The following is a 14181-nucleotide window of genomic DNA, read 5'->3' on the forward strand; positions in this document are numbered from 1 at the left end:
GAACAACAAAAGGACATCATACAGCAAAATGTACAGGGATTACGGGGGCCCGGGGTCTCACGGTGCACGAGGTTATGGAAGTGCCACTGTTGCCGGAGGTCCTTAGTCCGTCCTTTGAGGCTCTGTCAGGGGCTACAGAGAGGTGGTTTTCCCGGTCCCTCTCCTGGAGGTATGAAATAACCTGAGCTCCATGTGAGGGAGCCGTGCTGGAGCTGCTTAGTCCATCCTTATCTATCCACATGTACAGGTACCAACAGCATCTGATTTTGTAGCATCCAACCGAACTTTAAAAACATGTAGTGGTACTAGCTTGGTAATTTTACATTCTTTTTGCAGACTGTTCCAAGTTAGTGGAGCTGCACATCTAAAAGCTTTCTTCCCTAAGACATCACTAGGCACATTTAATAAAACCATAGCATGCGATCTCAGGCAATAAGTACTTTCAATTCGCCGAGAGATCAGGGAGCAGATATAAGATGGTACTTTATCCAACATGGCTTTGTAAATGAAAAAGTACCAGTGACTGAGCCTCCGTACAGTAAGTGATGGCAAAACCGCCTTGGTGTACAGTGATGCGTAAGTGCTTTACAATTTGTCAAACATCTCTGTGCGCTGTGATACGCAGCATCTAACTTGCTCAGGTAATTGGCAGGTGCATTCATATATAACAAATCACCATAGTCCAGCACAGGTAAAAAGGTCACAGTGACGAGCCTTTTCCTGGCTTCAAGCGAGAAACAGGACTTATTTCTGTAAAAGAAACCTAGCCTAACCCTCAGCTTTTTAAGCAGGTTATTTACATGACATTTAAAAGTGAGACAGTCATCAAGCCAGATACCGAAGTATTTGTAACAGGTAACCACTTACAGTTGTATTCCTTGCGTAGTTACAATATCCAAAGCAGTCTGGTGTATTTTTAGGTTTAGCTTTAGAAAAGAGCATTACCTTGGTTTAGATAATTGTGAATAGAGGAATGACAACTTTAGATAAAACTTTAGAGATAAATATAGTCTATTTTTCACTTCACTACATTGGCTCATCACTTTAGTTACTAGTTTAGTACGGACTTACATTATTATTATAATTATTATTAATAAATATAAACTTTGGTATTTAAAGTATATTTTGATGCTAATGGTATTTTGAATGTAGGACTTTTGTGACCAATTATTTATATGTTGTAGAATTGCAAAATTAACTCAAGTGAATGATCTGAATTCTTAACTTTAAAGGAAAGGTGAATGCTCTTATTATTCATCCTGAAAAAGACACCACACACACACACACACACACACACACACACACACACACACACACACACACACACACACACACACACACACACACACACACACACACACACACACACACACACACACACACACACACACACACACACACACACACACACACACACACACACACACACACACACACACACACACACACACACACACACACACACACACACACACACACACACACACACACACACACTGTGCTGCTGAGCAGAGAATAGAGCTGCTGGTTTGTGTAGAGCAGCTCCAGCTCCCCACGCAGCATGTGGGTCTTTATCACACATGTTATTATTCAGTTGGGTGACTTTAAAGGATGATTCTCCATTAAGGCCTTAATATCCAACACTGGGGAAGTACATTGATTACAAGTAGAGAACTCGTTGGGAGGGCTTTCTTTAATCATGTCTGTCACGTTTTAATATTACTAGCACCCGCTATCGGTATCATTTTACCAGTGGTTTAAAGTATACTAAGTACATTAATTCAAGTACTGTACTTGTACTTTACTAGTAAAATAACTAAACTAAAGTTTTTTGCTACTTTGTACTTCTTCTACTCTACTACAATTCAGAGGTAAATGGTGTACTTTTACTCCACAACATGTATTTAACCTTTAGTTACTTTACAGATGTGGAATAATGATGTGATGATTCTTCTTCTTCTAAAAGTTTGATACCAAATTAGGGACAAACTTTGAGTCATTCGGATTCTGCATCAGCTAATGAATAACCGACCACATGGGCCCTATTGAAAACATGCTTTAATAAGCGGAGTATTTCTCCATGGGGCACCTGCACAAGGTGTGGTACTTCACCATATGTGTAGTTTTTGAGATGTACTTGGATATAATTGCACTTCCATACATGCAGTAAATCAAATAAGGATTTGATAAAATATTGATATCTTTGGAAATTGTGTCCATCTTCGAAATTGCGAGCCCCAGCTCATCTTCGCTGCACCTCTGTCAGCGGGCGTCTGTTAAAAACAACATTTCAGAACAGACAAAAATAACAGAAAACCGACACCATGGAAGACTTTTACAAAATCTGTATTTAAAAAAAAAAAAAAAAGCATAATTTGCAAAGTTTAGTCTATGTTTTTTTTTTTACAATATCAGTGAAATTTACAAAAACAAGATGGAGCAGGAACAGTTGGAATTGGATGTATGGCAAGACATGTCAATACTGCACAATACCAGCATTTAAACAAAAGGCAAGTCAATGACAATTACCCATTTGTCACATATTTCATAGCGCAGGCTGGTTGGTCAGTAGTGGTCAATGGGCATCAGTCACCACACGGTCACTATGGAAACCAGTTGCTGGGGGTTTTCCCAAGAAGCAAGACTATTCATGTAACTGCAAAATCCCCAAAATGTCGGTCAATATGCCGCAAGGCAAGGCACTGAACCCTGAACACAGCACTGGGCTGCTCATTTGCTACTTGTAAAGAAATGAAAACTATTGGAAGCTCCCGAAAATGGAGGTGAGAAGAAAATCTGAAGTGGTCTCAGCAGGAATGTCAATGAGAGCCTTTTTAATGTATCAAGCAGGAAGATCTTCTCATAACTTCTGATACAAATGATTGGACTTATTCAGATATGCGAGATGACAAGAAGCGTCATGGAAGTCTCTGTTCTCCGTCTTTAACAGTCGTAGTGTCAACACCGTCAGCCGTCAAGTAGTGTTTGTAAATGTTAAGGCAAGAAATCATGAATATGTACACAAACATACCCTCCAACACAAACACAGCAGTAGAATCTGGGCCATACAAATATAGTTACAGTCTACCCAATGATCCATCATTCTACCAGAACACATCAGGGACTTTCACATTGATCATCAAAAGGAGAAATGACTGAATGTGGGATAAACAGGAAAAATATAAAATAATATAACAGAGAGTTTGTTTACACCTTGACCTACATGCAGGTAGGACAAGGTGGGAAAAAAACTCTTGGTAACACAATGTAAGGACATACACATAACAGATGGGGTAGGAAACCAAATAACCTGAAAACAAAGGCGAAATGTTTTATGACAGAAGTTTCAATATTTAGAGGTTCAATTTAAATTCTAAGAGGAAAAGACAATATATTTTGAAAAACAAATGTCTGAGTGGTCTGCAAATGAGTACCTTAGTATAATACGTTTGAGGATGTTGAGGTGAAAAAGAGGCAGAGCCAAACCATAAAACACAGAATCCTATTCAAATGTCTTTTTGTTCCTGAAGCAACCTCATTTTCTTTTTAGCTTTGATAATATCTAAAAATAGTTGGCAAAATATGACTTTCTTTTTCAAAAAATACACATTTTTCACCCTCATAATATACAGCATGACATTATTCTCAAAATGATTAGATTTATTTTTGTCTTATCAGTGGTTCTCATATGCTATACATATTCCGTCCTCTCAAAAAGAACAGCAGGAAGCTCACCAGATTCATTTACCAGCATTCAGCGGATATAAACTATGAAATGTGAGTGAAGAATCAATACGTCCAGATCTTATGGTCTAATTTGAGATTCTGCCTGTTATAAAATGAGAAAGTGTCACAACCAAACAAAACAAAGCTGAATGACCTGGACCATACGTGATGTCATTCGGTCAAACATCATCCGCACAGCCCTCACGTCCCATTAGAAACACGAAGCATCGCAGCATGTTTCCTACTCTGTGAGTCATTGTCACGCATCAGACAGAAAAACAGCTGAAATGTGCAAAGACGCCTACCAGGAATCTATCTTCAGTGAATGTTACTGGAAAGAGAAAAAGTTGATGATAAACCAACACTTAGCCTGCAGTGTCTCAGAGCTGCTCATGTAAACCAGAGAACACCTGTTTCAGGAAGTGGAAGCTACATTGTTGTGCTCACACCGCTGCTAAAACAGGAGAGCATTAAGGAACCCAGAGACGACTCCAAGGAAACACCCGACAGACTGCATGCCCGGGAGGGCGTTCTCACTATCATTGCTGTGCTTTGCAAGAATGATCATCTTTGTTAGAAAACAAGTTCTAGCTTGGAACACATCCTGCTATTTGCACAAGCACTCAGTCATTGGGTTCCACATAAGCACAAGAAGAATAAAGGAAAATGTGCACTGTATCATTAGTGCATACCTATAGCTGTATGTATAGCAGTATATGTGGAATAGTTCATGACAACAGCGATTGTGCTATGCCATCCTAATAATTGAAGCCCCTCTCCTGTTTAGTTGCAACAGAAGACATAGAAGGAATGGAAACAGCAGCAGAGTGGAATGTGTGGATATGCATCTCTGTGCCAAACCACCTTCAGAGGGAGGAATAATAACAGAGCCTTATCTCTCCAGCCATCGTCTGTATAAGTGACTGTCCAATGCTCCAAGGTACAGTGTGCACCAGGGCATACAAACCAGACCTGAAGTGTAATTCATTTATTTTTAGTGTCTGCTGGAATTTAAAAACATTTCATTTGCAGTGACTGATCTGGATGTCCTAATGAGTGTTTGTGTCTGACAATAAACATAAACATGTTACATATTGTCATGAAATGAACCGAGCACTGATGGAGGATGGTTTCTTTGCACTGCTGCAGAACTATGATCCAGGTCGGATTATTCTTTTAGCTCATGCATGCGTGCATGTGTGCGTTAGTATTACAGTTGTTGCTAACTAGTGTTCATATTGGATTTTCATAGAAGCGTTGTGTGCCTTAAGTACCCCGGTCATCTGCCCAAAGGTCCACTGTCACAGAACACATGATGCACAGAGACTGAAATGCAAACAGAAGCATATCTTCACACAATGTCTTCGTGCCAAGTACTATAAGAGTTTCCTTTACCGTTTAAAAATAAAGCACTCGTGAGGTGATTCAGGAGCGCTCCGTCAGAGGCCTTAACTACGAGATCAATGATGAATTGATTGAATAGAATAACGCGATGAGAGCTCTAATCAGCAGCAGCCTGGAACAGCAGCCGCTCTGCGTTTGTTGAAGGAGAGCAATGACTGTCAGAAAGAGAATGTGAACCACAGAATAAAACAAATCCAAACAAACGTGGACTGACAACAAATTCGAGCACTCTCACTTTCTACCAGAAGAAACCTCTTTCAGGTGAAATAGTTATTAAAGTTAAAAAACAGGTTATGGAAAAGCCTACTCTTCTAAAAATAAAAAAAAGGAGAAATGCTAAAACAGGGCTGGGATTTGTATAAGCTTTGTCAGAATTGTAGTTCCATTCAGTGTTAAGGGGGTGTATTATTGTCCTGGCGATAAAGGGACATCTTCATCACCAAGGTGGATGGACAACAAATCCCATCTGGTCTGGTCTAAAGAAATACAATATAAAGTCTAGTGTCTGCGTGCTGGAATGAACCGGGAGTGCAGCTTCTATCTCTCGTCAACAGTGCTTCAAAAATCATCAAATCTTTCTCTAAAATAACCCATGAAACAAATCATAATAATAATTATAATAATAAAACAATCACAAAAGAGATAGCAAAACATCAAAATTGATATACCTCTATGTTCATTGTACTTACACAGGAAAATAAGGAGGAAATAAGAGTAAAACCAAATTTAAAAAAAACCACAACTCCAGTGTTTACCTTTTGACTTAGTGTATGTTTGCTTGTTTGCAACAGAAAGCTAGTATTTATATGGCTACAAAATAAAGTCTGTTTGACTCATGTCTGAGTCGGCAGAAGTCCTCCCTCAGTAGTAAGTTCTGGGTGTGATGAAGATAGTGTCTGGGTCTGGGATCTGTCAGCGGGAGAAGCCCTTCAGTGAGAGAATTCATCTTCAGACCGTCGAATGGTGAGATTAAAATGTTGCCCAGCCAATGCCTAAAATCAGCCTGGGGCTCACGGCTCCTTCAAAGCATCCGCTTGGTGTGCAAAACCCCCCTCCACACTTAAAATCCAGGTAAGGTCCAAATGGAAAACAAAAAAACAGCCACAATATTTCCAGGTACACACACACACACACACACACACACACACACACACACACACACACACACACACACACACACACACACACACACACACACACACACACACACACACACACACACACACACACACACACACACACACACACACACACACACACACACACACACACACACACACACACACACACACACACACACACACACTCTTTTTGAAAGAGTACATCTCTACAGTTCAGTGATTCACATAAGGAAAAAAGAATACTTGTGCACACCCAGTTTACTCTCTGCAGCTCTCAGCCGTGACCTCTGTGCCCCCCACCCCCCACCCTCTTTGTGCAGGAATATTGTGTTCCATCTGAACCTGCACACACTACCCTCCAGAGTGTGGAGCTCTTGGTGTCACAGGTCTCATCTCATCCTGTTCTGCCTCATCAGAGGGACGATGCAGGAGGGGGGCCCCGCCTTGGTCAGGAAGGGGTGTTTGAGAAGCTCGCTGGCCGAGGACCTCTGAGCTGGGTCCCGCACTAACGTCTTGTCCAGGAAGCCCTTGAGCAGAGGTGAGACCTGGCAGGGGGAGAAAATATTCAGAGTCATCAGATTCAGGTGTTCATGACACTAGCCTGTAGCATTTGTTTAAATAGAGAAGTGACAGGGCTGTGAATCAAATCAAACCACATGTACATTATAAGATATCTTCAGTCCAGTGGAAGGGTGCACACTATAAATAACTTAACATCTCTACTCAGAGAATTTGGACTGAAGTGAGACAAATTCAGACCTTACTAACTGCTTTGCATCTAGTTTTTTTTCTGTGGAAACAAACGTAATATATCGATATATAAAATCAATATTTATGTATCTGTCAGTTCTTGTCAGACATTGAATGAAATCCTTTTGACTAATGGTTTCTGCCTGCATGCACATATACACAGCCAAGGAACCACATTTCTCGATCAGATATATTCCCATGTTAACCATTTCCTTTTCAATCAAAAAATGGAATTACATTTAAGAAATCCGGCTATTCTTTTTTTATCGACACTGGTGGAGAACTTTGTAGGCTGGTTTGACAACAATTACCTCCAGCTCAACATCAGCAACACTGAGGAACAACAACATCAGTGTTGTCTGACCAGTACAGCAATAAACTGTACTGGTCAGACAACACTGATACTCTCTTCAGGAAGGGATAGAGCCAGCTGTTCTTCTTGAGGATGCTCAGGTCCTCCTCAGAGGAGTTCAGCCACAGACTCATCCCTCCTCGGCACAGCACCAAGCGCCTCGGGCAATCCTTTGTGCCTGTAGCCATCAGGCTGCAAAACCAAGGGCTAACCATGTAACCCATTAATAGTAGCCCGTACTGTACATACATCACATCTGCAGTTTGATTGTAAGATAGCACAACTAAACAGCTTGCGATAACTCCTTATCATAATTCCGATAGAACAAAGCACAAGAGAATTAATTGTGTGACCAACCCAATGCAAGGTTTATTAGAAAAATAAACCATTAGAAAGTATTATTTGATTTAGGCATTGTTCCAAAGAGATGCAAACTTGCATTTCCCCATAACGATGTTTTTTAACAACCGGCGTAAACGGACCTTAGCGCACTATAAAGCAGTGAGCGTGCGATGTCCTGTTCAGATGGCGTCACATCCAACGGGATGCCAGAAATAAACTACAGAGAATCACACTACACACCTACGCAATGATTACATTCAGGCACACTGTAGAATACAACCTCTTTGGACAATTGATATACTTATTGAAAACAAGCTACAAAATGCAATACCTTGGAAAATAATGTTTAATACTTTTTAATAGCCTTCATTTTTGCTAAATTAATTTATCAACTTTTAATACTTTTTAAGACCGCGCGGACCCCCTGTACTGGTGTCTTATTTAGTTGTCTTAGTGCTTATGTTGATAAAACGTTATCAGTAGTCCAGCTGGGACCTTTTGCCATTTCTTTGTTGCTATAAAGAAGCCCTTTAAATAAAAGTTGTTGACACTTTTAAGCCACTACAAAAGGCATAGAACAAAAAGGTCTAAGATTACTCAGCCCATTACCTAAACATAGGTTATAATCCAACCTTGAAAAGTGTCTTTTATTTGTACAGCATTTGTGTTATTATGTTATTATGTGATGATGATGCTTCACATGAAGTGCTCTGCAGCATTTTGTCTTGGTACCTTGTGCAGATTCTTCAGTTTGGGAGGCAGGTTGTCTCGGATCATTTTCATGGCTTTGAGCGGCGGCTCATTGAAGTACGGCGGCTCCCCGTCCACCATCTCTATCACCATGATACCCAGAGACCAGATATCCACCTGGATACAGAGAGAGAGTCACCACGAGAAGAGATGTATTTATGGGGATGTTTCAACATGAACAGAGTGCGAGTGTTACCTCTGGTCCATATGGCAGTCTGGATATGAGTTCTGGTGCCATCCAGTATGGCGTTCCAACCAGAGACTTCCTTCTCTGCACCTCTTTAGACACCTGGGCACAGAAGCCAAAGTCTGACAGCTTCACCTGGAGGCAGAACAAGCCACACAAAGGAATGGTTACAAAAAGAAAATAAATGGTATGACTGATGAAAATGGAGATTATTTCTCCGAGAAAGTAAATAACTCAAGGACAAATCGTTTTTAGAATCAGAGCATACCTACCCTTAAAAACAGAAGAAAATTGAATACACTTTGGGTAGAACAACAACAGAGAAAAACCTCTCTCACGAGGGACAAACATGCAATATATGTTGTTTGATTAGAATAGACCAACGTAGGATAATTATAGTATAAAAAGGATAACAAAAATATAGATAGACTGAAAACGACATGAAGCATGGGATGGTAAATGGTTTAAAAGCTTTTCCCAGCAGGGTACATTTCACTTTAGATTACATAATGATGAAGAAAAGAAATATAAGACATAAAAAGGTGTGTTCCTGCAACATGGAAATAAATATGATCTGAGGCACAGCTTATGCTTCAATAGTTCACTCAATGGCATTCCTCTTTGCTACCATCTGCACATCTTTCTAAGAAACTCTGTGCAAGAGAAAACCTTTGATAAGGCCCACAGGGCTCACTGTTAGCCTCAGATAGCTCAGAAAGAGAAATGAAACAAACCCACAATGAGAAGTGGTGCAACACATAAACAACTAACACAGCCAAGACACTGTTTCAGTATGTCTGCCACTAATGGGAAACAAAAGAAGCTTGAAATGTAACCCGGATAGACAAGAGTCAAACCGAACAAAGAGCGTATGTCTTCAAACTGTTTCTAAAGTCTCCCGTTATCACACAGCTGCATCAGATACAACGCCCTACTGACGAGGAACACATAAGGCTTGGTGGGGTCTGCCTCCCCTCCCGGCCCACAGCGGGCAGCCCCTCAGACCCACCTCACACCATCTGACCTCAGCAGCCTGCAGGAACACCCAGGTCACACAGAAAGGCCTTTCTGTGATGTAACTCAAAATATTTTATACAACTTTAATTGAGTTCAGTGTTTACAAATGAATTTACCACCAGTGATATAAACATAAAGAAACATCAACTGCTTCGAAAGTTTTTCAAAGTATTCTTTAAGACATTTGGTGCTGGCAGATGCTTTCATTCCGTTTGTAATGTCTGACACGTATACACTGTTACATGAAATGGCCACCATTAGAAACACTGATGCTGTGTCCACAGGGGGGAAATAACAGGACTGGAAAAGTATACATGCACCATGCAAAGCAAAACTATATAACAAACCTTCCCATATCATATACCGATCACTATTAAACACATTGTCCATGAAGTATGAGCAACATGAAGCAGCCCCTGCCTTGTTCTGTTCCTCACAGAGGACAACAATGCTGAAGAAGCCCTTCAGTGTCCCGGAGGCCTCTCTGGCCATGCATACTGCTGTACACCACAGCTCATAAAGACACAAGCCACAAACTCACATCAGATGTCATCAAAGGGCTGTGGTTAACACCTTAGGCCGTCTTAGCATCACATCTGTGACTTGCACAAACAAGATATTATATGTGATGGTGCAAGAGACTGAGACACATATGCCTATTAACCTATTATAAACAAATTGATTAACAAACAAAGGATGCGGTACGCTTGGCAGAAAATGACACATTTTGTCAAATTATTTACAACATTTGTCATCTTTGAGGTCTAACAATGTGAACAAGACACCAGTTTCACATAAGCTCTGACGACATTTAGCAGAAAACTTGCCACAAATTGTCGGCCTTGCTTAAATGGTAGGATTGTGGTTAAAAGCTCAACTCAGCAGAACCACTCCTCTGTGCACTCAGCAGCATCTGACACACTGAGTCACGGTCTTATGTACTAAAACACAGTGCTAGAAGAAGTATTTTCATTCTTAGTATGCTATACATATTTTACAGCTGATCCGAGAGGCTTTTATTTAGATTTAAAAAGTATAAATATTTTCTCAAAACATAAAAAAACACTTTGTTGTGTTTTTTTTTTACACAAAAGGACAGGGATGGATAAGTACAATATTTACCTCAAAGAGAGATGTAGAAGTATAAAGCTGCATAAAATGCAAACATGTAAGTAACTACAAGAACCTCACACTTGTACTTAATAACATTCCACTACTGACGAGGACTGTGACACACAAGAAACAACTTCCATTTTCCTCTGGCCTAACCAGGTTGGTTTCATTTTCTACTGAAAGCAGAAACCTGCCTTCAAATGTCAGGAAGTGAACTGTTAACACTCCCAGTTTAACAGCTGTGGTTAACAAAGACAACACAGTAATGTATTTTCATTCTTACAACAACTTGTGACGTTATGTCAGGGGCTGCAGTGCAGTGAGATACACAACAGGCATGTAACATCTCAAAGCAGGAAGGATATAAATGATCGCTGCATGATGATGGCTCATTTGATCATTTAAATGAAACAAATCAAAAAGTATTGTTACTCACTACACCTGCTCATGTCCCTCTATGACTTCCCGAGATGTCTGAGAAGAAATGCTTGTTGTGGTTCGACTGATAAAAGTGGATGTTTGCTGCTACTAAAGGGCATAATGAACACACTTGGGCTCTCTGTTCTGACTGGGCAGCTCAGGAACAGATGTTCTGCACTCCTGCACTGAAAGGGAGGCTTTGGACAGCTTTAATGAGTTTGAAATGCCTCTAAAGAGAACTAAGGTGTGTTTATCTAGTGTGAAGAATGTGGTACATACGCGGCCATCATGAGTGAGGAGGATGGAGTCACTCTTGATGTCTCTGTGGATCACACCCTGTGTGTGGAGGACAGACAGCGCCTTCAGGACAGACAGACACACCGTGGCAATCTGCTCCTCGTTCATCCTGCAGGACACACACAGATTTACACCCTTTGTATGCACTTCTATCAACACTGTTTGATTCAGGTTCATCTACATTTATTTCTGAAGCCATATTAATGATTGGTAGCTCCAAGAGAGGAAAACACTCAATTAGAACTGAGAATGACAATTAAATAGATAATGTAAAACGACACACCATGGTGGTAAGTTAAAATTAATATATCTACTCAAGTACAATTTTGATGTACTTGTATTTCACTTGTTCCTTTATTTAGTTTTCCCTACTTTACAAGTGACAGCTTTAGTATTTTCAGATGTTTATAAAATACATTATTATAGAATACGTTTCACTCAGTACATGGAGTGATTAAATGAGCACCTGCATTATAACAACTAAGTGAATAGACATTTATTGCATAAATGATTATCATCCTGAAATGGGCCTATTACTTAAGTAAGAATGCATGACTTTGACTAGAAACAGAGTCTTTTTACACTGTAGTATTGCTCATTTTATTAATGAAGAAAATAAATAAGGCAACACCGCCCCCTTGTGGAAAAACACAATATTGGTGAATTGGGGATTTCAAATTTAAAGCAGAATACAGATGAATGGAGAAGCGGTATTATACAATAACAGGTTGAAATCATGTAAAAAAAATGAGTTTTTAGAGAATAAAAGGTCATATACAGTCGGTGGTCAACATCTGCTACATAATAACAATTTAAAGGCATTAAAGGTTTCTCTCACCTGGTGTGTGTCACAATGTCAGTGAGAGCTCCTCCCTCCAGGAACTCCATGACAACCCAGAGCTCGTCTCCTACCAGGTAGCTGTTGTACATCTCCACCACATTGTCATGGTGATAGTCCCGCATGATCACCACCTGCAGTCACCACGGAAACAGATGGAAACACGGTTAAGGTATAATTGAATTACATGGGTCCTTTCTCATTTAAGCACCTGCAGTCACCACGGAAACAGATGGAAACACGGTTAAGGTATAATTGAATTACATGGGTCCTTTCTCATTTAATCAAATCCCCCTCCTCGACTCCTCGGTCCTCCGGTAGTGACCCGGAAATGAATTTCAGCGCGCCATGTTGAAGGACATCTCATTTCTCTAAATGCACTTCGAGGAACGAGGATCGAGTGTCGAGGAGGCTCTCTGGAGGAGCTATAACCGAGGATACACTGATGGGTCCTCCACGGTCCTCCACGGCTCCTTCGTAGATGCATTTCCGGCAACAGTGATGTTTAAAAGAGTCGTGATGCACGGCCGGACTTATCTCAGCCAATGACAGCTCTGCATGCATCCCCTGGATATTATTTATTAACTGCTCTCATCGCGACGCAATGTTTACAGAGAGAACAGCTGTGAGGTCCGTGCAGAAAGCAGAGCAGTGTGTAAAATATATATCACTCAGTATAACAGGCCTACTCTCTTTATTTGCTTTAGTTTAGTAGATATCTACAAACAAAGTCGATATTTTTCTAAAACCAGTTAGTACTTCACATAATAAAACACACAACGGCTGTAGCCTGATTATATGCTTTGGGGCTGTAGGTGTGTGTGGTACAGTGTGTAGGTGTGTGTGTGTGGTACAGTGTGTAGGTGTGTGTGTGGTACAGTGTGTAGGTGTGTGTGTGTGGTACAGTGTGTAGGTGTGTGTGTGGTACAGTGTGTAGGTGTGTGTGTGGTACAGTGTGTAGGTGTGTGTGTGGTACAGTGTGTAGGTGTGTGTGTGGTACAGTGTGTAGGTGTGTGTGTGTGGTACAGTGTGTAGGTGTGTGTGTGGTACAGTGTGTAGGTGTGTGTGTTGTACAGTGCGTAGATGCAGCGGATAGACGGGTCTCAGTTGGTTTTGTGTCCTATGCTTACTTTTAATACTTGTAAATAAAACTTTTGGCCCGTAATTTCAATTCCTCATTGTAGCGACCAGAGAGGGGGGAGGGGATATATCCAGTCTCTGATAGTGTTGCGTTATTATGAGAGTGCTCCGTTTGATTCTGAAATTGTATATATTTATATAAATATATACATATATATATATATATTTGTGTGTGTGTGTGTGTGCGTGTGCGTGTGTGTGTGTCCGCATCTGTAGCCTGCTATTTTCGCATTATACCACACTGTGAATGTATCAAAGTAAATATATAAGTCGTCATGAACACATCTGTCCATCAGACAGAGTGCTGCTGTGTCTCCTTTCATCATTAATGGACGTCTCTTTAAAATTACCGCTCAGAGGAGAGGAGTTCTACGACACTACTTTATTTGTCAGATCAAGTCTGAAATTTGACTTGCGTCACAGCAGCTCCATGTCCAACATCAACAGACAAGTATCCAGACACAATACATGAAACACAAACAACAAACATTAAACGTAACAGCACAATCAGTGAGAGAAAACATGCTCAAGAGCCTTCAGCGTGCATTTGATCTGGGATTCAGCTCTGTGTTTACTGTGAGGATTGACTGATGCACAAAGGAGTGCTTCAGTCTGACTTTATTGAATCGTGGGATCTTGTATCTCCGATTAGAAGTTAGCAGTTCATATTCACTGTTCAGAACATGGTTTGGGTCAGAGATGATGTTGTTGGACAGCCTCACTA

The 14181-nt window shown here is 40.6% G+C and overlaps 1 protein-coding gene across 3 annotated transcripts in view; it reads right to left on the bottom strand.

Moving 5' to 3' along the window:
• Positions 1-2330: 2330 nt before the first annotated feature.
• pak4 (p21 protein (Cdc42/Rac)-activated kinase 4) overlaps positions 2331-14181 on the bottom strand; it is a 45211-nt gene continuing 33360 nt past the window's right edge. For all 3 annotated transcript variants that reach the window (XM_079679163.1, XM_079679164.1, XM_079679165.1), the window contains exons 7-11: positions 12318-12451; positions 11462-11588; positions 8642-8767; positions 8428-8562; positions 2331-6796 (exon numbers count right to left, since the gene is read on the bottom strand). In XM_079679163.1, the coding sequence (XP_079535289.1) occupies positions 6641-6796; positions 8428-8562; positions 8642-8767; positions 11462-11588; positions 12318-12451 (678 nt within the window). In that variant the 3' untranslated portion in view covers positions 2331-6640. The remainder of the gene's footprint in view (positions 6797-8427; positions 8563-8641; positions 8768-11461; positions 11589-12317; positions 12452-14181) is intronic.

The sequence above is a fragment of the Notothenia rossii genome, assembly GCF_949606895.1.
Source record: "Notothenia rossii genome assembly, chromosome: 4".
NCBI classification, from domain to species: domain Eukaryota; kingdom Metazoa; phylum Chordata; class Actinopteri; order Perciformes; family Nototheniidae; genus Notothenia; species Notothenia rossii.